Genomic DNA, 23,493 nt, shown 5'->3' on the forward strand with positions numbered 1-23,493 from the left:
GAGGAAATGAGCTAATAATATCAGTATTTTGCCATGGTCATTTATGTCTCTATTTCTTCTTTAAAATTAAAATGAGGGGGATTCCCCAAAATATGAGAATATATGGTGAAAAGAAAGTACTTTCAAATAACTAGACTACTCCCCCAAAAGTCAACAGAAACTCAGGGTGCTGTTGGAAAGTCACCTCCTTCACTCTTTGCTTCAGATTAGTGGGTGGTCGATGAAAGGTGAGGAAACAGAATTTCTCCTCCCAATATACCTCAAAGACTAAAAAAGATTTAGCCCTTGAAGTTTTACTATACAACATACCACAGTAGGAAAGTTTGTTCCATATCTGGTTAAACCTCAAAGCTGTCTGAAATTAGTCTTCTTGTTTTTGTTTTGTTTTTTTTCTTTCCTAAACGCTTGCTGACCTGAGATGTCCTTTTGGCTGCCTTCTGGCTGCTAATTGCACACAATAGCAAATGCTCCAGATTCTAAGGTGTTGTGAGCACAGCTTGCAGTTTCAGCCCAGTACATGCAACTTCCTGCTGGGGGCCAAAGAATACGCAAATGTTCTGGGGAAGATGGAAATGTCACACCCCCTCTGCTCTCGTGGCTCTGGTGACTGTCAGCAGCTCCCAGGCCCAAGAAGTACAACTTGTTAACCTCAGTCTCCTCCCTGCTCCATCTTGTGTATCTGGGCCACCAGAATATGTTATGTCATATGCTTCTGTCCTGCGGACCATCTGACGTTTTCCACTTGGGTCCCTCTGCATGTCTAGATGAAAAGACATGAGCCAAGAAAAAAGACCTCCTTTGTGGACCTAACCTGCTTAATGGAGCTCAGTGTTTATTTGGGCTAAGAAGCAGGCATATGTCTAGCCTGCAGTATATTTCCTCTGAATGTATGTGGTCACAGCAGTAACAGAAATATAGGAAAAACTCCAGTTTCTTTGTGAAAGACTGTGGGTTTATACCTACTTTATATTTCTGGGTGCTTTTTTGTCAGTTTTTCTTTTAAACAAGACTTTCTTCAGCTTCACTAATAATAGCTTGGCTATATCTACACAGCTTCATTTTAAGTCACTGTGAACAAGCTCTTGATTTAATGCAAAGATAGATTACTTCCTGCTGCAGGCCTCAGAGCTCTTACAGGATGTAGAGGTTGTGTTGAAGATACAACCATCAAACCACCTGCTACCAGTGATCTAGGCTATGAAACAAAATGGACAATAAGTACTGTTTATTTGTTATTATGAAGTGGCTGAGCCAGAATGCTCACTGGTGTGTTGTGACTCCAAGACCAGGGTCTTTTTACTATGTGATGGGATTTCTATTTTATTAAATTTGCATCTCTCTTTCTCTTTGTTTTTTTTTCCTTCTTCTACTTTTTAATTAAAAAGGAAAGAAAAAGAAAAAATATTATCAAAATTTTCTTAGAGAAGGAAAATATCATTCAATAAATTGGTGAATGTCAATTAAAATGTTTCAATGAGTTGGCACAATAATATGATGTTTATGTGGCACATGTCCCATGATGTGAAGGTATTATACAGAGTTAGTTGTCTTAATCCTCTCACTGTATTTGTGAAATGATCAGGGTGGTAAGATAGCACAGTAGACATAGTGTGAAGCTGGAGGCACGACATTTCAAGTTCAATTCTCGCCTCAAAAACTTATTGTTTGTAACCCTGAGCAACTCCTTTAACTCTCTTTGCCTCAGTTTTCTCAGCTGTAAAATCATTTAGAGAAGGAAATGTCAAACGATTACAATATCTTTGCAAGAAAGCCCAAACTGTGTTCAAAAAGAGTTGGACCTGACTGAAAAGACTGAACAACAACAACTACAACAGCAACAATAACCACTAAATGTTCATCATATTTCTTTTTTTTTATTAAAGATTTTTATTTTTCAAAACATATGAGTGGACAATTCTTCAACATTAGCCCTTGTAAAATCCTGTATTCTAATTTCCTCTCCTTCCCCCATGCCCTCCCCTAGCTGGCAAGTAGTCTAATATATGTTAAACATGGTAGAAATATATGTTAAATCTAATATACACATACATATTTATACAATTTTTGTGCCACACAAGAAAAAAAGAGAAGCAAAAGAAAATGCAAGCAAACAATTTCAGAAAGAGTGAGAATTATATTGTGGTCCATACTCAGTTGCCACAGTCCTCTCTCTGGGTATAAATGACTCTCTTCATTACTAAGCAATTGGAACTGGTTTGAATCATCTCATTGTTGAAGAGAGCCAGGTCCATCAGAATTGATCATCATATAGTCTTGTTGTTGTGTATAATGATCTCCTGGTTCTGCTCATTTCACTTAGCATCAGTTCCTGTAAATCTTTCCAGGCCTCTTTGAAATCATCCTGCTGCTCATTTCTTACAGAACAATAATATTCCATAACATTCTTATACCATAATTTATTCAGCCATTCTTCAATTGATGGGCTTCCATTCAGTTTCCAGTTTCTAGCCACTACAAAAAGGGCTGCCACAAAGATTTTTGCACGTGTGGATCCCTTTCCTTTCTTTAAGATTTCTTTGGGATATAAGCCCAGTAGAAACACTGCTGGATCAAAGGATATGCAGTTTGATAACTTTTTGAACATAGTTCCAAATTGCTCTCCAGAACGGTTGAATCCATTCAGTTCCACCAATAATATATTAGTGTCCCACTTTTCCCACATCCCCTCTAACATTCATCATTATTTTTTCCTGTCATCTTAGCCAATCTAAGAGGTGTGTAGTGGCATCTCAGAGTTGTCTTAATTTGCATTTCTCTGATGAATAATTGTTCATATTCTTTATTTATCAATTGGAGAATGTCTTGAATTCTTATAAATTTGAGTAAATTCTCTATATATTTTGGAAATGAGACCTTTAGAATTAGAATTACATTAGAATGTAGAATTGCTACATGCTGCAGCAAGTATTATTGTTTCTTCAAAGCACATTTTTTTTTCTTTTGGAGAAAGAAACCCTGTCTCTCAAGTTCAATTATCAAAGGTTTTCTTGTAACTTGAGCCCAAGATATACTTTGGAACTTTTTGGCATCTTTTTGAACTGAGGAAGGAAAACAGTTTTTAAAGGGAGAAGCACTTAAAAGAAGTTATAGTATTTAGCCTCCTTAAACACCCTCTTAGCCACTTAACACTTAAGCTAGTAACAGGTAACATAGTTCATGGCAGAGGCTAACGCAGCCACTCCTCTACAAAGCTCTTCCGTTGTGTGTAAATGCTTTGACTGAACTTAGTAAAGGAGAATCATTGTATGAGTAGAAAGGAAAATATATTAAATATGCAAAATTTCAGTGCTATAAAAATACTCCAAGACTGAGTTGGAAATTGCATCATTTGTGCCTGTAGCACTATGGACTAGTCCCAAATTGTATAATTCTCTAATATAATAAATGGGTAATTTTTTATAGCTGCCAAGTAAATAAATGGTTAAGATGTTAAATTTTAGAAATGACAAAATTAATTATTCATTTCTAACAAACTTGAGGTTTTTTGTTCTATTTCTCTTCTTTATTTTATTTTATTTATTTATTTAATTGTTTTCATTCATATCTATCAATCCATGTGTCCAGTTATCTATTTTTCAGTAAATGGATCCTTACTTAATGAAAATTTATTCATATAAGCCTATAAAAGACACTTTGGGAATTTTCAAATTTAGTATTTTTTGAATGACTACAAAGTATATAACACTTATCTTTTTAAAAAAATTTTACTGTTATATCTTTTTATTTACAAAACATATGCATGGGTAATTTTTTCAACATTGACTCTTGCAAAACCTTCTGTTCTAAATTTTCCCCTCCTTCCCCCCACCTCCTCCCCTAGATGGCAGGTAGTCTAATACATGTTAAATATGTTAAATCCAATATATGTATACATATCTATAGTTATCTTGTTTTACAAGAAAAAATGGATCTAGAAAGAAAAAAAAAAAAACCTGAGAAGGAAAACAAAAATGCAAGCAAACAATAACAGAAAGAGTGAAAATGCTATGTTGTGGTCCACACTCAGTTCCCACAGTCCTCTCTCTGGTTGTACATGGCTCTCTTCGTTACTGGACAATTGGAAATGGTTTGAATCATCTCATTGTTGAAGGGAGCCAGGCCCATCAGAATTGATCATCATATAGTCTTCTTGTTGCCGTGTATAATGATCTCCTGGTTCTGCTCATTTCACTCAGCATCAGTTCCTGTAAATCTCCCCAGGCCTCTCTGAAATCATGCTGCTGGTCATTTCTTATGCAACAATAATATTCCATAACATTCTTATACCATAACTTATTTCAGCTATTCTCCAATTGATAGGCATCCAGTCAGTTTCCATTTTTTTGCCATTACCAAAAGGGCTGCCACAAACATTTTTGCACATGTGGGTCCCTTTCCCTCCTTTAGGATCTCTTTGGGATATAAGCCCAGTAGGAACACTGCTGGATCAAAGCATATGCACAGTTTGATAACTTTTTGAGCATAGTTCCAAATTGCTCTGCAGAATGGTTGGATCCATTCTTCCACCAACAATGTATTAGTGTCCCACTTTTCTCACATCCCCTCCAATATTCATCATTATCTTTTCCTATCATCTTAGCCATCTGACAGGTATGTAGTGGTATGTCAGAGTTGTCTTAATTTGCATTTCTCTGATCAGTAATGATTTAGAACACCTTTCCATATGACTAGAAATAGTTTCAATTTCTTTATCTGAAAATTGTTCATATTCTTTAACCATTTATCAACTGGAAAGTGGCTTGATTTCTTATAAATTTGAATAAATTCTCTATATATTTTGGAAATGAGGCCTTTATCAGAACCTTTGAATATAAAAATGTTTTCCCAGTTTATTGCTTCCCTTCTAATTTTGTCTGCATTAGTTTTATTTTTACAAAAACTTTTTAACTTAATATAATCTAAATTATCTACTTTGTGATCAGTAATGATCTCCAGTTCTTCTTTGGTCACAAATTCCTTCCTCCTCCACAGATCCAAGAGGTAAACTATCCTATGTTCTCCTAATTTGTTTATAATTTCATTCTTTATGTCTAAATCATGAACCCATCTCAACTTTATCTTGGTATATGGTATTAGGTGTGGATCAATGCCATTATAGTTTCTAATTTTCCCCACATTTTTTGTCAAATAGTGACTTCTTATCCCCAAAGCTGCGGTCTTTGGGTTTGTCAAACACTAGATTGCTATAGTTAATGATTATTTTTTTCCTGTGAACCTAACTTATTCTACTGATCAACCATTCTATTTCTTATCCAGTACCAAATGGTTTTGGGTCGTCACATTTCTAAAGGTGAGAGTCAAGGCACAGAGAAGCTAAGAAAGTTGACCAGAGCAGCAAAGCTAGAAATAGAACTTGGGGGTCCACTTCCCACACAGGTGTCTGCTTTTGCTAAACCTAGAGTTTTGTTCTCTTACCACAATTATTGTAAAAGGGGAAAACCCAAAACTTTTCACATTTTCTCAAAAAAAAAAAAAAAGATAAAGTCACGTATTTCTTCAAGATGGAAATTGTATTTTGCCATACTCTATCCTCAGTTCTTTGTTCTAGCACTGGCATTTTGTATGTACTAAAATGAAGTAAGAGAAAAAAGTAATTTTACAAGGATGGAATGACTTGCAGATTTTCCTATTGTAGCAAATGTAAGCCAGTAATACTAAAATAAAATTTGTTTTTGTGACTGTCGAATTTTGGAGTATTTGGCATCATGTTTCTGTATCAAAATATTTATATAAAATTGATGGTCCTATATTTTTACTGATGCACATACTCCTTCTAGTGGTACAAGTTGTAACTTATTAATATCTTCTCATTTTTCATGATTTTTCTCTTCATTCAAATCCAAGGGGCAGCAGGTATGGGAAGATCCACCTTTGGGACACCCTCTCCCTTGTCTTCTTTTTCTTTCACTCCATAGTGCAGACTATTTGTCAGAAAGAACTGAATGACTTTTGGTTGAATTGAGAATCACCAACTCTAATCCATCTGGTCAACTGGGGAAGCACCAGGTGCTGTGGCTGAGGCCACAACGGAGGCCACTTTCATTTTACAGAGTAAACCTTCTTATGAAACATTAAACATGCTTTAGGACTAATGGAGGTCAGAAAAGGCTAATGATTTCACAACCATGGGGAAATCCTCCCATGGATGCTCTCTTTACCCTAGCAGATTTGCAAGTCATCTGGAATTTGCAGGTTTAGAAAATCTCCTGAAAGAAAATCTCAGAGTATGAGATAGGACTCTGAAACTAGGTCTTCCTGAATGCTAAAGAAAGGAAAGGAATAAGCATTTATTAAGTGCCTACTGTGTATCAAGCACTGTGCTAAGCACTTTACAAATATGATCTCATTTGACCCTCACAACAATTCTTTGAGGTCAGTGCTATTACTGTCCACATTTTACATTTGAGGAAACAGATTAAGTTGACTTGCCCAGAGTCACACTAGCTAATAAGTATACATCTTAACTAGATTAGTACTCGGGTTTTCTCTCTCTTCCTTTATACCATTCAATCATTTCAGTTATGTCCAGTACTTTGTGACCCCATCTGGGGATTTCTTGGCAAAGATATTGGAGTGGTTTGCCAATTCCTTCTCCAGCTCATTTTACAGATGAGGAAAATGAGGCTAGCAGTGTTAAGTGACTTTACCAGGATTACACAACTAGGAAGAGACTACATTTGAATGCAGGAAGATGAATCTTCATGACTTTGGGCTAGACACTCCATCTACTGTGCCTTCCAGCTGCCAAAAACTCAAGGTCCAGTTTTTTAAAATGAAGTTTCCTTTGACTCTGCTTTATTTTAATGAAATTCACAGTTGTAGCTTTGGACAGTCTCTTGGTCTCCAAATCAAAGTCTCCTATATCTCTTTTTGAAAGGTAGTTATATATATAGGACTGCTTGCCATTTGGGGGAGGGGTGAAGGGAGGGAAGGGAAAAGTCAGAACAGAGAGTGCAAGGGATAATGTTGTAAAAAATTTCCCAGGCATGGCTTCTGCCAATAAAAAGTTATAATTATGAAAAAAAATTAAAAAAAGAAAGGTAGTTATTTGTGATTTGATCACTGACAATTTCTTGTTTGTCCCCCCCATCCCATTCTCTTTTACAGGGAAATAGAAATAGCCATGTAAATCACTGCACCTACCTGTACTATGTATGCATTTTGTATTCTGAAACTTTTCTGATTCTTTGTTTTAGATTGTGACACCTTTAGGGTAGGATAGGGGAAGAGAAAAGGAAGCGGATGCTCAGTAGGGGGTTAGAAGTTGCCCTGAAATGGCTATCATTGCATCATTGATTTTTTTATTCCAAGAGAGACAGACAGACCAGCAGAAATAAAGGAAGGAGGAGAGAGACAGATGGAGAAGGGAGAAAGAAGAATCAACAGTATCAGCACAGATATCAGTATTGTTAAGAAATTCCATTTCTCTGTGACCCTGTTATGGGTTTTCTTGGCTAAGATACTGGTATGGCTTGCTATTTCTTTCTCCAGCTCATTTTACAGATTTTACAGAAACTGAAGCAAAATGGGTTAAGTGACTTGGCCAGGGTCACAGAGTTAGTGAGTATCTGTGGCCAGAGTTTACTCTTAAATATGTATTTTTTTATTCCAAACCCAATATTCTATCTACCCTGTTACTTAGCTGAAACATCACTAATTATTAAAGCCCACTATTTGAATTCTTGTGCAGTTAGGTGGTGCAATGGGTAGAATATCTAGCCTGGAGTCATGAAGACTCATTTTCCTGACTCAGGCACATATTAACTGTGTGATTCTGGGCAAGTCATTTAACCCTGTTTGCCTCTGTTCAACTGTAAAATGAGCTAAAGAAGGAAATGGCAAATCTTTCCAGTATCTTTGTAAAAAAAAAAAAAAAAAAAAAAAGCCAAAAAGAGTCTGAAATGACAGAAAACAACTGAACACTTGAATTCTATTTGCTTATGTAATACTTCTTCCCCATGGAATTGTGTTGTCCAAGCCTGTTTTACATCTCAGAAGTGAGATAAGTGTATGTATGTACTTGGGTCACCAAATATTATCAAAAAGGTAGTAAGATTTGTTTTGGATTGCCTCGTATGCTTTGCATTTTTGTAGTAGCTCTTGACAGCTAATTGCTATCTATTAGAATTTGATACTTAAGTGGTTCATAGAGCAGCTTGTGTGAAAGAAATCAGGTTTGTTAGCATTTTGTTAATTTAGATATAATTTTCCATCTTAGAGAAAATCAGAGCAAAATCCAAAGAGATTCTTTCTCCAGTTTTAGGCAGTGGAATTCTAAATCAAAGCCCTCTATTCTACTTAGCTTACTAACCATACTACTTTGCTGCCATGGTGGCAGTGAAGGGAGGGATGGATAGCTACCTCCTTCTAGTTATGGTGCTGATCCTGGATAAAGAACTGAAAGTCTGCTGTGCCTCATTTCCTCTCTGTGGAAAATGAGGTTAATAATAATGGTAGCTCCTACTTTTTGCTATAATTCTGTGAAGTAGATAGTAAAAATATTATATCCAGTTTAAAGATGAGAAGACTTAGCCTCATATTTAAAGTATTTGTCATTTACTTACCCTCAGGGAAGATCAATAAAAAGATAAATTGTTTGTCCCACTATGGTGAGCTGTAGAAAAAGCCTTGCTGTAAATAGAATTGAGGGACCTGTCCTTATGACAAAACATTGCATAACATGATCCAGTGGTATGTTAGTCAATGTTTAGCAACTGGCTCTCTAAAATAACCCATTTTTTATTAAGAAAAATCTCAAGTCCTTCCTTTTAACTTTGGGTAATGACAGTTGAGAGGGGAGGGAGGAAGAGGAGTTGAGATTTGTAGACCACATTTTATTACATTTCTTTATATGTCAAACCAAAGAGGAAGTTGGGCCAGCAATTGTATTAGTAATAAATGTTGATTGGGGGAAAGACTTTTTTCTATCAAATGTTAAAGGGTTTCATTCTCCCTCAAAAGATGGAGAGAGTAAGTTACTCTATGCTGGGAATCCAGACTTACAGTTGAATTATATTTAGGCTCCTGTTATTTTGAGATATAAAATTCTAAATTCTAGCAAGGGTGTCTTCTTTCTTTCTTTGTGCCAATTATAACCACTCTAGCTTAGATTCATAAAAGATATCTTTAATAAAACAGAAAAAGTCAATCTAGCAAAACTAATCAGTACCAAGCCATGTGTTCCAGGAATGAATGAATGTATGAATGATAAAGCATTTCAGTGTTTTTGTTGTTCAGTCATTTCAATTTTGTCCAATATTTTGTGTTCCCATTTGGAGTTTTCTTGGGGAAAAATACTGGAGGAATTTGCCATTTCCTCTCTAGCTCATTTTATAAATTAGAAAACCGAGATAAACTAGCATTAATTGACTTGCCCAGAGTCACATAGCTACTAAGTATCAAAGGCCAAATTTGAACTCAGATCTCCCTGATTCTAAGTTTGTACTCTATCCACTGTGTGAACTCATTTACATACTTAGTATGTGCCAAACACTGTGTTATATGCTGCAGCTATAAATGGAAACATCTCTGACTTTTAAAGAGCTCCTCACACTGTAACTGGGATAGACAACACAAAATAGTTCATTTGTCAGGCTTCCTTTTACTGTAAAAAAACCAAAAAAAAACAAAAAGGAGGAAGGATCATTCTCACAGATATTCTTTAGAATAATATTTGATTATACTAAATATTCAGCCTAAATTATTTATTTTAATTTAGATTACCTAGTTATAGTCATTTTATGTGATTGTGTGAGTGTACACGTATGTGTATTTCTTCCCCCTTTGGCACTGTTCAGCTCACTTTGCATTAATTCATCTAATGCTTTTGTGTCCTACATATTCATAATTTCTTGTGGCAGTACTATTAGATATATGCATCCCAGTTTAACTGGGGAAAATAAAGAAAAACTACTTTATTGCTAGTGTTTTGCTTCGTCAAAAAGTATAAGTCAGTATTTTACTGATGCAGTGGGAGATTGTGGGATCAAAGATTTAGTTCTGGAAGGGACCTACTAGGTTATCTAGTTCAAGTTTTCAGTAATGTCCAACTCATCATGACCCCAATTTTGGTTTTCATGGCAAAGATATCAGTCTCCAGCTCATTTTGTAAAGGAAGAAACTGAGATAAATAGGGTTAAGTGACTAGACCAGGGTGCCATAGCTAGGCAGTGTCTGAGATGGAATTTGAATTCAGGTCTTCAGGCCTAGGACTCTATCCATTGCACCAACTTGCTGCCCACTTTGTCTGTTGCTATTCTAAACAAATGATATCAATGGAGAGAAAGAAAGGTGAACACTGGAATCCTTTGCTTTTCTTTCCTTTCTTTAATTTTTTATTGTATGAATTAATAAGATACCCAGTACTCCTAAGGACAAGAAGTATTATAATAGGGGCAGAACTGCTGGACAAATCCAGTCACAGCAGAATGATGAATAATTGAATTCTTAAGAGTTCAGTAAATTGAAATGTGACAATTTAGAAGGGTTAAGCAAGATATAAACCTAGAGTGAGCCTGAAAGAATTTAGTGACTCATCAGAATTTGGAACACAAACTAATCTCACAATTTCCTTAATCTAATCCTTCTTGGATTATATTCCTTTTAGAGACCAATTGTTGAAATAATTGTGCCTAACTGGGAGAACAGGGGAAGTCTCCTCATTGGAGTTCATTGCTACTTTCCTTTCATTTTCATTGGCAAATAGTGTGATAGAGCAGAGGCAATGGGTGGACAATCAATTCTTTTCCCAGGGAGGACAGATGCTCCACAGAATGACAATAGCTGTGCAACTGTCTATATCCTGGTAGTTGAAATAGCAGAGTCCTGCAAAGGTCATGGCTGAGAAAGTCAAGAGACATGAATTGCCTTCTTTTACCAACTTATCTTCATAAATATAGTTTAAATAACCTGTCTAAGACCCTGAGAACTGCAGCCAGTGCTCTGACACAGGCGCAGCTGGGGCAGCTCTCTTAGTAGTTCAGTGAAGAGATGCTGGTTTAGACTTGGAGCAGTGATTGACAGACAGGTTGGGGAGGGAGGGGAGCGATCAAGCCGATATGGGAGAGATACTGAGACAAAGAAATGAGTGCCCAGAAGTAGAGCTCTATCCTCCAGGCTCAGCTGAGAAGGTTCAGGTGCCCCAGGACCTCAATCTCCACCAGCGCCATGTGTGCCCAAAGCCCTCAGTTTTTCTAGATATGATAAAAACACAGGGCAAGTCACACATGGAAGTGCCAGGGAATATAGGAAAGAACTTAGTAATGGTGTTATTACAATGACTCGTGACTTTTTCTGATTTGTGATGAGAGGCTAAATAGACTTCTTGAATAGCAGTCATTTTTATTCTAACTTGAAAATCCATAGATATTTTGTTTAGTTTGTGATTATTTGTAATGGATACTACTTGGAAACACTTTTTTTTTTCTCAGTTTGTAGAATGAAACTTCTAAAAACACACAAACACCATGCTATTGCCTTCAAATCAAGTAAAAAATAAAACACTTGTTCTTTCATGTTTAATTCTTCATGATCTCATTAGGGTTTGTTTTTTTTTTTTTTTGGCATAGATATTGGAGTGTACTGTCACTTTTTTCTCCAGCTCATTTCAAAAATGAGGAAACTGAGGCATTTCAAAGATTAAGTGACATCCTCAGGATCATACAATAGAAATCTGAAGCTGGATTTGAACTCGGGAAAATGAGTTTTTTTGACTCCAGGCCCCACACATCTACTGTACCAATTTGCTGCCCTACAAAAAGTAATTATTTATTACCCCTTAAATTCCAAGTGCTGAGTTAATCACTTGTTACTTTGTTCTCAAGAAAGACCATTGACATCAGCAGGCTGGCATCTTGACTTGGCAATTGAAATGGATTTAAGTGAGATAGAGCTGTGCTACGTCACCAGTCTTATTCTGTCCTCCAGAGTCATCAGGGTGGTGACAGTCTCAGAGAGAAAAGGGAGAATACAAAAGAGGTTATGTTATCATTAGTAGAAGCACTATGAGAAAGCTCTGATATCTTTTTTTAAACACTCTGTCATTTTATTTTTTAAGGATCTTATTTTTTTTAAAGCGAGGGTCAAAATAGTTTGAGATGGTAGGAACTATTATTAATTTTTTTCCCTACCACATTATCACAGAAGAAAAATTAAGTCCTCTATTTAACTCTCGTTCTGGTGTTACCATAGATAGTAGAGGTATACCTACAGGTTTACTTTTAGGTTTGAATAATAATTTCATTTAATTAAGTGGCAAAAGAACCCATCAGGAGCTCAAAACAAATTTCCAAGCAGTCTTGACATAAAATAAAAAACGATTTAAATATCCAGTTGAATTTATTAAGTATTTATTAAATGAATTCCCTGAAAATAGAAAGTAGTCCTTGAAGGATCTTATGGAGGATAAGCACAGATGTGTGTGTGTGTGTGTAGACAATTAGTGAGTGATATAGCCATGGCTTTAATCAAGGCAGTTTCCCAGTTGAATTAGTGCTTTTTCTAGTATGTTCTCTTAAGCTTCTCATATTAATTGATTTCCCACTGGGTGCTGATTAAATTATGAGTGTTTCACAGCCTCAGTTATATAATGATCAACTATGATAGACTTTGCTCTTCTCAGCAAGGTGATCCAAGACAATTCCAATAGACTTGGCATAGAAAATGCCATTTGCATCCAGAGACAACTACGGAGACTGAATGATGTATACTTTTTTTCACCTTACTTTGTTGTGATTGTTGTTTGCTTTTTCTTTCTCATGGTTTTTTTTTTTTTTTTTTCTCTTTTGTTCTGATTTTTCTTTCACACATGAGCAGGGTGGAAATGTTTTAAATGATTGTATACGTATAATGAATATTAGATTGTTTCCTGTTTTGACAAGGGGGGAAATAAGAGAGGAGGAAAAAAAATCTGGAACTTAAACTCTTACAGGAATAAATGTTGAAAATCTCTTTATATATATAATTGGAAAAATAATGTACCGTTGAGAAAAATAAAAAATTTAAAAAGCTATGAATGTTTCTCTACTTGGTAACTATATTTATCATTATCAATTAATAAAATAGTCATTCTGTTATTTTTGGTTAATGTGAATGTAACCATTACACTTTGATCACTCTTGTGAACTAATAAAATGAAGCCCTAAGCATGAGGCAGTCAGAACCAGATCTTGGAAAGGAAGCTCAACCAGTTGTGTATGTTACACACACACACACACACACACACACACACACATACACTGTTCTCTTTCCTCTACTCTTCTCCCTCAACATTCCATCATTTGCATGTTTCTCTTTAACTATTCTGAAGAGTGTGTAATATTGTGTAGTCTTAAGTCAGTAGGGGAAATTTAAAGACTTTTATAAGCTCTTGTCCTGAAAACATTCATTATGATGCTTTAATTCTGTTCCCACTTGAAATTAGATTACTCACAAATGAAAAGTGTCAGTATTAAAGGCTATTCACTTGAAATACGAATGAGTTGATGGATTAAAGATAGACAAATGCATATCTATTTTTCCTTTTCTGAAGAATCATTCCTTCTGGAAAATAGGTCAAATAATCAGATGAGATAATACAAATTTTATGATGACATATAAATGTTTATGATTTGTGGTTGTTGTGTTGTCTGAGATTCTGACAACTTCTAGTTATGGAAAAAATGTTCTGTCCTTAGCAAATTTAAACATTTTGTTAAAGTTTAGTGATCTATTTCTATACAACAAATCAGATACCACAAAAATCTACTATTCATAAGTTATTTCTATAGATTAATCAGTCACTCACAAACTTAATTTAACTGTGTCTTTTAAAATATTTTTCTTTTCCCTTTCTTGTCCCTTTAATTTTTTTTCTTGACCCCACTATACAGTCACTCTCTCTGTCTCCCATTAAGATGTCACAGGTACAGGATTTATAATGTGTCACTGCCCCCAAGAGACAAGAGTAGAAGTGTGGATGAAAAGCTTTTCAAACATCAACTTGGTGTCAGGGAATGGAGATGATTTTTATTTTTGTTCAAGTCAGAGTCACAAAAGAAACCAACACTGATCCTTGAGATGGGACTGAAGCAACTTGTTTAATAGATGTTCTATGTATATAGTTACCTAATAATGTTCAGTGGTCTTTCTGAAGATCTGGATTAAATGCAGGGAGCAGTTGATATTTTTATAGGACAGTGCTTGGCACTAGTAGGTGCTTACTAAATATTGATTGATTGATTAATTGACTGATTAACTAAATGATTGATGCCTAAGATGCTAGTCATTTTCAGCTACATTGGGATTGCTCTTACCTAGAATAGATGATGTTTCTATAGTGCTCTGAAGGTTTATAAAATATTTTCTTTATCTCCTTGGAGCTTCACAACAATCCTACAAAGTAGGCACTATGGTTATATTTTTATCTTAATTTTAAAAATGAGGAAACTGAGATTTATGTAGGTTAAGGAGTGGTCTGTATATGGTCGTTCAGTTGTGTAAGGATTAGAGATTAATTTAACTTTTTATAATTGCTATAAGCATCATATGATTTTCCCATTCAATGTTTAAACTTGTAAATCATGCAATGAAACTTTTGTATAACTGTTTTCAAAGATTGTGGTTTTTTTTAGTGTGGCTAGTGGGGAAACACTACAAGACTGTATACCAATGTTATTTTTATGGCTTTAAAGTTTGTTGACAGGAACTTTAATAATAACCATGTGATATAAACTGATAGAGCAACATTATCAGAAATTTCTGAATTTCACTCAAGAGACATTATTACTTTTATGTTACATTTTCTAAAAATCAATTAGTTGGAGAAAATGACATAATTATTCTGTTTTAGGAAGATAAAAGTTTAAGATTTAGCAAGCTACCATCCCCTTTTACAGATAAGATTAAAGAAGAAGGGAATTAATGACATGATAAGTCAGTAAGATAAAAGGTACTTTCCCTTGAAGAATGATAATGGTACAATTTTTCTAAGTGGGATTATTATTATTATTGTTATTATCATTATTAGACACCATCAACATGATAATAAATTTAATCAACAAGCATTTATTAAGTGCCTACTATGTGTGCCAGAAGCTGAGAATACAAAGAGAAAAAAATCCTTGTAGTCTATTATATTTTATGGCTTGAAGTTACAATTTGTGTTTGTTTTAAAACACATATATAGACAGGACTGAGGACAGAGGTGTTTTCTAACTTTTTACCAATTTTCTGTCAGATTTACAAGGCAAAACATCTTTCAATTTGAAATTTTGTTTATTTATAATTTAAATCATACTTTCATTTGATGGTTTAAGCTTAGGAAAAACCTACCTGAATACCTATTATTTCTGCGTCATCAGTAGCTGACAGACAGCATAATCTGTTTTGGCTTAGAGATAAAGTCGCTGAAAGTCAGAGCCAGGGCCTTCCTGCTGATGTGGCTATCATTCTTCACCTAGGTTACAATCTGCTTTTTGATAGCTCTAATAATTAATTTGGTTGTTTTCTCCTTCTTTCTTCTACTGTCCCTACCCCCACTCCCAAACTTTCTCCATGTCTGTTCACAGGTTATCTTGACGAATCAAATTACAACTCATCCGAGCAGAGACCTCACTACTCAGGCAGACCTGGTGTCTCCAGCCGATGATTTGTCCCTGTGGGGAGGTAAGAGATCTGTCCTATGGAGGCTGAAACTTGACCCTGACATATATCTCCACCTGCCTCTCAGCATCCTGTTAATAGCTAAGGGACATGGTTAGTAAATTCTGGCCAGTGAACTAAGCCAGAGCTTTGTGAATTTGTCTTCTTCATCTTGCTCTGTATTCAATACCTTTCTGGAGACTCCCTTGTTCTGTCTGAGAACTCCCTATGGTCATAAGTAAACCATATTCAAAAGATACCCACCATCTAGATTTGTATTTTATTTGGTTTTTATCTCCAGTGCTTTCCCACTATGCTTAGTGAACTGATATGATTAGCTTTTTTCTTTTACTTGAATATAGTCTTTGATCAGCTAAGTTGATTTCCATTTAGAAATTAAATAAGTTATAATGTTGGCCACTTTTGCAAATAATGTAGTCATTTATGTTAACTATACAAAAAAAAGATTTCAATAATTCTTCTATATATAAAATCTACACAATATTGTTCCATACTCAAGAAATTATATTCCAGTTGACAATAAATCTTAGTAGAGAGATGAATTAGATCAGTTTGTGGTTTGGGGATTTTAGGTGGTTCAGTGAATAGTGTTGGATTTGGAGTTGGAAAGAGCTGGATTCACATTCTGTCTCATACCCTTAAATATCTGTGTGATCCTAGGTAAGTGACTTAGCTTCTGTCTGTCTCAATTTCCTTCTTTATAAAATGGGAATAAGAAAAATACCTACTGAAAAACTCTTTACAAACATTAAAGAATTATATAAATGCTATTGTTATCATCATCGTTGTAGATCTGATTCTCTTTCAGAATAAAGGCAGTGGTTTGAGACATATTTAAGATTATTAATCATTTTTACTGTCTCTTGTTTATGTGTCCACTGCCAGTTAATTTTTAGAGGTTAGTCCTTGGATTAGCTTTTGACTTTTCTTCTGCTTCTCTACTTGGCCTCTTAATGTGTCTGCTTTACTGTGTTGCTGTTATTCAGTCTTCTCTGACTCTTTATGACCTCCTATGGAATTTTCTTGCCAAAGATATTGGTTTGCCATTTCCTTCTCCATTAAATTAAGACAAATACAGGTTAAATGACTTACCCAGGTTCACACAGTTAGTGAATGTCTGAGGCTGGAAGCCCGTTCTCTAACTGTCCTGCTTTACTATAGGGTCTGTCAAATTATTACATTCTCTGTGTTTGATTCTCTATGAGAAATTCCAGAAAGAATAGCATTTAATTCATTATTGGATAAGATGCTTATGTTGTTGTTCAGTCATTTTCAAGCATATACATCTCTTTGTGACTCCATTTAGGGCTCTCTTGGCAAAGATACTTGAGTGTTTTGTTATTTCTATAGCTTATCTTGCAGATGAGGAAACTGAGGCAAATGGGTAAGTGACTTGCCCAGGGTCACATAGCTAGCTTGAGGCCAGATTTGAAGTTAGGAAGAGAACACCATCTTGCTGCCCTTCAGATGCTTATAGACATGCTATAATTTTCATAAAACAAATAAACAAAAAGCAATTTCATTCTGAGATGCCAAAGTTCAAAACTTGCAAAAGAACTCAAAAATCCTTTGATACTTCTTTTTTCCTTATCTCTATATTTTATTTCCTTCATAATTTACATTAAACTTGTAATTAATTCCTTTTCCCCTTTTCCATTTCCCCCATTACTCTATATCTGCATTATCAAATAATTATTATGCTCCCTTAAATTATTTCTTTCATTGTAGAAACTTTCCAGTCCATCTTATATACTATCTCCCCCTTCTTCCCCACCCCCTCCGCCCCAGATTAAGTTTCCTAAACTGGTCTTTCAGAAATGTGAACAGAAATCTTCAGGGCTAACCATTGATTAATTAGCAAGCCCAACCCCCTTCACATCTGGCTATAACTTCTTTATTCAAACCTTATTGTATAAAGTCATACATTTATGTTTAGTTATTCAGTCATGTGTAATTCTTCATGACCCAGGGATAGTAGCACACCCATGATGTTGTTCATCGGGTTTTCTTCGCAGACATTGGATTGCTTTGCTATTTCCTTCTCCAGTGGATCTTTCTTCCCTGGAATGGAGAATGAGGTTGATGATTTGATGCAACTGCCACACTTAATTCCAATTCACTTACAAATCAAGATGTCATTTGTAATGTCATTTATCCTCATTGAAAAACTAAGGACAAACAACTTCAATGCAAAGAATGTTAAGTGACTTGCACAATTTGTAAGTATTGGAGGCCAAATGTGAATCTTCCTGACTCCAGTGCTTTATTTACTGAGCCATCATCATCAACTTTGTGATGGAATTTAATCCAGATTTTCTGACTTCAAGTTTTACACCCTATTCATTATACCATGCTATTTGTCCTATTATGCCCTAAAATAAAAACTCTCTCAAGGCGATACATATGCTGTACAAGGCTATGCCCAGTGTATATTTCTAAGGTTGCCAGGAAGCACAGGGGATTGAGCACTGATCTTGCAGTCAGGAGCAACTGAGTTCAAATCTGTCTTCAAACATTTATTAGATCAAGTCACTTAACTTTCATCTACCTTAGTGTTCTCATCTATAAAATAGATATCTAGTACCTAACTTCCAGAATGGTTATGAGGATTAAATGAGATGATATTTATAAAGCATAATGCCTGGCACATAGTAGGTGCTACATAAAGGCTTATTCCCTTCCCCTTTCTCTTGATCTTGGAACATTTGTCTTGAGCCTTTTCCTTTGCTAGGCAGCATGATATAGTGGCAAAAAAAAAAAAAAAAAAAAAATGCTGACCTGGATTCAAATCCTCGTCCTGCTGCTTTCAACTTGTTTTACTTTGAACAAATTATTTAAACTTTCCTTTGAAAAGGTTTCTTTGAAATAAAGAAGTTGAACTAAATAATTTGTATATCTTCTTTCAATTCAATTCTGTTTTTTTGAGGGGCAATTGAAATTAAGTGTCTTGCCCAGGATCACACAGTTATTAAGTATAAAGTGTCTGAGGCCACATTTGAAGTCAGGTACTCCTGACATCAAGGCTGATGCTCTATCCTCTATTTCACCTAGCTGCCCCTCTATTATCTTCTGATATGGAAATCAGCAAATTATGGCCCCTGCGCCAAAATCCAGACAGCCACCTATTTTTGTATACTTAATAACTACAAATGGCTTTTACATTTTAAAATAAAAGGCTTTACCAGCTGGAACATCTTCTTAGGCCCGGTGATAGATTTAACTTTGTATTTACCATTCAAGGAATAACCTAGTTAATGTCAGAGACACTCATTATCAGGTTGACTACAGGGTGATTGATTATTCCTGGCATAATATCTTTTTTAAAGTGTCTGGTAAATTGTAGGAGGGACTGGAATCTGCACTTGGAGAGGGAGAGGGAGATGAGACTGCCTCAATGAAATCCCTGAAGAACTGAAATGAGTACAGTTGGATAATGATCATGATGATGTAAAATAATATTTGTTATTATAATAATTAGCATTTAAGTAGCACTTTATGGTTTTCAAAATCCTTTATAAATAATTCCTCATGTGAACTTCATAACACCAATAAGGTAAATACTGTTATTATCCCCATTTTATAGATCAGAAAACTCGGGTAGGAAGAAATTAAATGATTCGTCCAGAGACACATATTTAGAAGGTATTTGAATCTAGATTTGAACTTACTGACTCCTGACTCCTGACTCCAGACCACATGTTCTATGCCCTCTTCAAAGAAAATGCTCTTTCTTCTACTTCATAATGATTCTACAGGAATAGGACATTGCTGATTTGAAGAAGTTATTTCTAAGAATAAATTCAATTAATTAATCAACAAACATTTATTAAATGTCTACTTAATATGACAAGTTTGTCTTTTTGAAGTGCTTATTGTGCTAAATGCTAGGGATATAAAATGAAGCAAAGACAGTCCCTGTCTTCAATGAACTCATAATCTAATGGGGAATGGAGGCAAAATATAAACAAATACCTACAAAGCAAGCTATACATAAGATAAATATGAAATAATTAATAGAGGAAAGGCACTGTTATTAAGAGGGATGAGGGAAGGCTTCCTGTAGAAAGAACTTGAAGAAGAGACTGTAATTGGAATATAAAGGAGGCCCAGAAGAGTATAGTGAGAAAACTAGAGCAAAAAAAATTTTTTTTCAGCTTGTGGAAAAGATGTCTCTTGAAACTTGTAAATGCTTTTTTTGTGTTATGAACTCCTAAAAATGGGATGAGTCCTGCTCATTGTTTTTGTAAGGCTGTGCTGTTCTTTATTCAGCAGGGCTCTCATGGAGGGCATAAAGATACATTTACCTAAAAGATTTGTGATGAAGTCACTTGCCAATGAAATTAAATGGATGAATGCCTTAGAACACTGATATCCATTTTAGGGTTATTGTTTATGGTTTTTCAGGTTACTGTAGCTTTATATGTTTGAAATATGTTTGTTAGAATTATTTTAAAGTCATTTTAACCCTATGTGTGCATTGGAATGTGGAGCATTCAATTACCAAAACTTCACAGATATGTTAGATGTCATTTATGGGGGACTGGCAACCAGTAAACAGATGTTTGGAAAAGGATATCTTTATGGGACAACATCCTAGATAAAAGGAATTTCCTCTAGCTGTCACCCACACCTGCATCCCTCTATATCCAGTTAAATCTCATTTTCTATGCGAAGCCTTTCCCTATCCCCCTTAATTCTAGTGCCTTCCCTCTGATGATTATTTCACTAATCTTGTACATAGCTTGTTGGTATATATATAGTTAGTTATTTGCATATTGTCTCTTGTATTAGAATGAGAACTTCTTGTGGGTAGGAACCTTTGCTTTTCTTTGTATTTCCTGTATTTAGCACTGTATTTGGCACACAGTAGGCACTTACTTGAATATTGCATAAGCCTAAAAAATGCCTTCTACGTGCCTCCTCCACTTCCTGCTTATTCTATCTCTCTGTCTCTGTTTCTTTCAGTTCCTTTCTGCTTCTATCTCTCTCACATGCAAACCAATAAGAAACATTAGGATGTGAGGAAGAGCAAAGGGTCAAATTAGTCTTGTTTGTTTTCTATCAAATGACAAATAATAGGTTTCAGCTGCAAAAGAGAAGATACTCCTTAAGTAGTTCTCCTTTAATAGCAATGATGAGAAGACAGAGAGAGAGAGAGTGACCAAGAGTAGCCACTGATAAAGTGATTTGAGTGGTGCTCTCTCAGCAGGGAATGGTTCAAGGAAATGAAATCACCCCTGCTGTAATGCAGAAAAGGGACTGTAAGTGACCATCCTACCTCAAGATCCTTTCCACCCCAGAAGATTCTAGGATATTAATATCTGTCAGCTGCAGGCCCAGAGCCTCCCCATGCTGAGATCAAAAGAGAGTCCCTATCTTAGCTGGAATAAGGTCATCTGCACACTGCTGTAAAGCCTTATCCCTGCTGGCTTGAAGGGAAGCTGTTGTGGGAGGAGAAGTAGGGAGATGGGAAGGCATTCTCTCAGGCTCCTTTCATCTCAGCTGACCAGCTGCTGCCTATCTGGTGTTTGTAAAGTTGAGAGTTGTCTTTGTTTTTGTGCTTTTTAAAAATTAAACTTGTTTTGTATGCTTTTGCTTGTATTTGGTAATGCTTCACTCATTGTATGACTTTATAGTCATACCAATTAAGATCGCTGTCTCAGTTCAGATTGGTCTCCTCAATGTGCTTTCATTCCACTATGGAATTGTGGGGTTCTATGCCAGAAGAATCTATACTACTTTCCTCCTGATCTGGAATTTCAAGATGACATTATACCTGACCTCTTCCTTTGCTTCAGCAGCTAGAAGAAGCTAGCTACTCTGAAGCCCAGAGTAAGGGACCAAGCATCCCTTAGCAGAAATCCTTATTCTTGATTTTGTCCATTCTTTAGGGTCTAGACATTGGTACATTGGTACAACTAAGAATGATTTGGCTTACCAAAGCCCTGGTTTTTCTGGAGTTATCAAGCTGACCTAAGAAATATATTTCTTGGTCACATTGGGAGTTCTTCCTTGTAATCTTAGAGATAACATAGAACTATAAGAATATCTCTGCCATCTTAGGAGTAGATAGTACCTCTTTCTTCCTCATGAGCTAAATTCGAACAAGTAGGGATCATATACTTACCTATATGTTACTTGGGAGATAATCAGTAAGAGAGGTAATCACTTGGGAGTGTAAGTAGTAAGGATAGACAACTGATAGTACATCTGGCCAGACAATGTAGAATAGGCTAGAGCAACATGAGATGTCAGTGGGCATAATGTAAGGTAGATGCATTGTTTGGTATAGTTGTGAGAACATAGAATCATTACATTTTAGAACTAGAATGGATCTTAGAAATCACTTAGAAATTAATCTCCTTACTTTACAGATTAGGAAACACTTCTGGAAAAGTTGTGGAAGAAATGAATGATGGAAGGAAAAAAGGAAAAGATGAAGTAAAGAAGGAAAAAAGGAAAAGAGAGGAAGGAAGAAAGAAAGGAAAGAAGGGAGGTAGGGAAAAAGGAAGCAAGTTAGGGAAAAAACAAGCAAGGAGGAAAGAAAGAAGAGAAAGAGAAATAAGAAAGAAAGAAAAAGAAAGAAAGAAGGAAGAAAGAAAGGAAGGAAAGAGAAAAAAGAAAGGTGAGAGGAAGAAAGAAAGGTGAAAGGAAGAAAGGATAAGGAAGAAGGAGAAGAAGAAAGGAAGGAAGGGAAGAGGAGAGGGAGGAAATGATCATTTATTAAGTGCCTTTTATATACCAGAAACTGTGCTAAGTAAGGGCTTTACAACTATTATCTCATTTAATTCATAACCAACCTTGGGAAGAAGGTGCTATTATTATCTCCATTATAAACTATATATATACATATATATGTATATATATGTATGTATATATATTCTTATAGCTAATAATATTTTTTTCTTTGAGATTACAGGATTATGAGGAAAAACTCTTAAACTGTAGACTTAAGAAATACATATTATAGATCAGCCATAGTTCTGGAAGTACAAGTTCTTATGCATGCTCAACAGTGGTTACATGTACTAATATCTGTTTAAAGAAACTGAAGGAGACAGAAAATTATCTTGCCCAGAGTCACATAGCTACTAAATATCTGAGGTTACATTTGAATTCAGTTTTCCTGAATCAGGCCCAGCACTATATTGTATTTTAGAAGCCACTGCTAAGGTTTTTATGAGCCTTACTTTTCTGTAATTTTTTAATGGGCTTTGAAAGCATTTTATTTAGGTCACCTTAAGTTTCCTAGTGTGGGCATTTAATTTATGTTGAATTGGATGTACAGGAAAAATTGATCTATTTGCCATTCTGAATATTCAGAGCATCCTTCATTTCTCTCACTCCCTCTCTACCTCTCTCTCTCCCTTTTCCCTTTCTCTTTAAACTGACACTCTTTTCATTCTCATTCCTGTTATTCTTTCACAGAGCATGGAAATCTAAACTAAAATAAAAATAATTGGAAAGAAAATAACTCAAGTTGGAGGAGGAGAGAAGGAAAAAGGAAGGGAAAGGGCTGGAGAAAATATCCATAAAATGAAGTAAATCTTATTTTAATGATGGAAATCTTTTTGTTCACCAAACTGCCTGTGACTGGGCATTTGACAACTGATTTCATCTGCTAAAGACAGTATTTGAGGATTTATGCTGCCTGGCCAGCCATTCTGACCAGAAGTTGGAGTCCATTTGTAAGTTTACATTGTAATATAGGACTTGCATTTACAAATCTGACCAAGCTAGAGTAGTTTAGGATGGTTGAGAGGGTGAGATGGAAGGGTTGGGAGTTGTTGGTTGTGAAAGAAAAAGACTTCAAAGTGAGCTGCACACTCTGAG

At 35.5% G+C, this 23,493-nt stretch overlaps 1 protein-coding gene across 1 annotated transcript in view; it reads left to right on the forward strand.

Annotated features, from left to right (window-relative positions):
• The window catches only part of RAD51B (RAD51 paralog B), a 772,974-nt gene that overhangs the window by 496,734 nt on the left and 252,747 nt on the right, over positions 1 to 23,493 (forward strand). The window contains exon 7 of the mRNA XM_031952787.1: positions 15,567 to 15,663. Within this exon, the coding sequence (XP_031808647.1) occupies positions 15,567 to 15,663 (97 nt within the window). The remainder of the gene's footprint in view (positions 1 to 15,566; positions 15,664 to 23,493) is intronic.

Source organism: Sarcophilus harrisii, chromosome 2, assembly GCF_902635505.1.
Source record: "Sarcophilus harrisii chromosome 2, mSarHar1.11, whole genome shotgun sequence".
Lineage (NCBI taxonomy): Eukaryota > Metazoa > Chordata > Mammalia > Dasyuromorphia > Dasyuridae > Sarcophilus > Sarcophilus harrisii.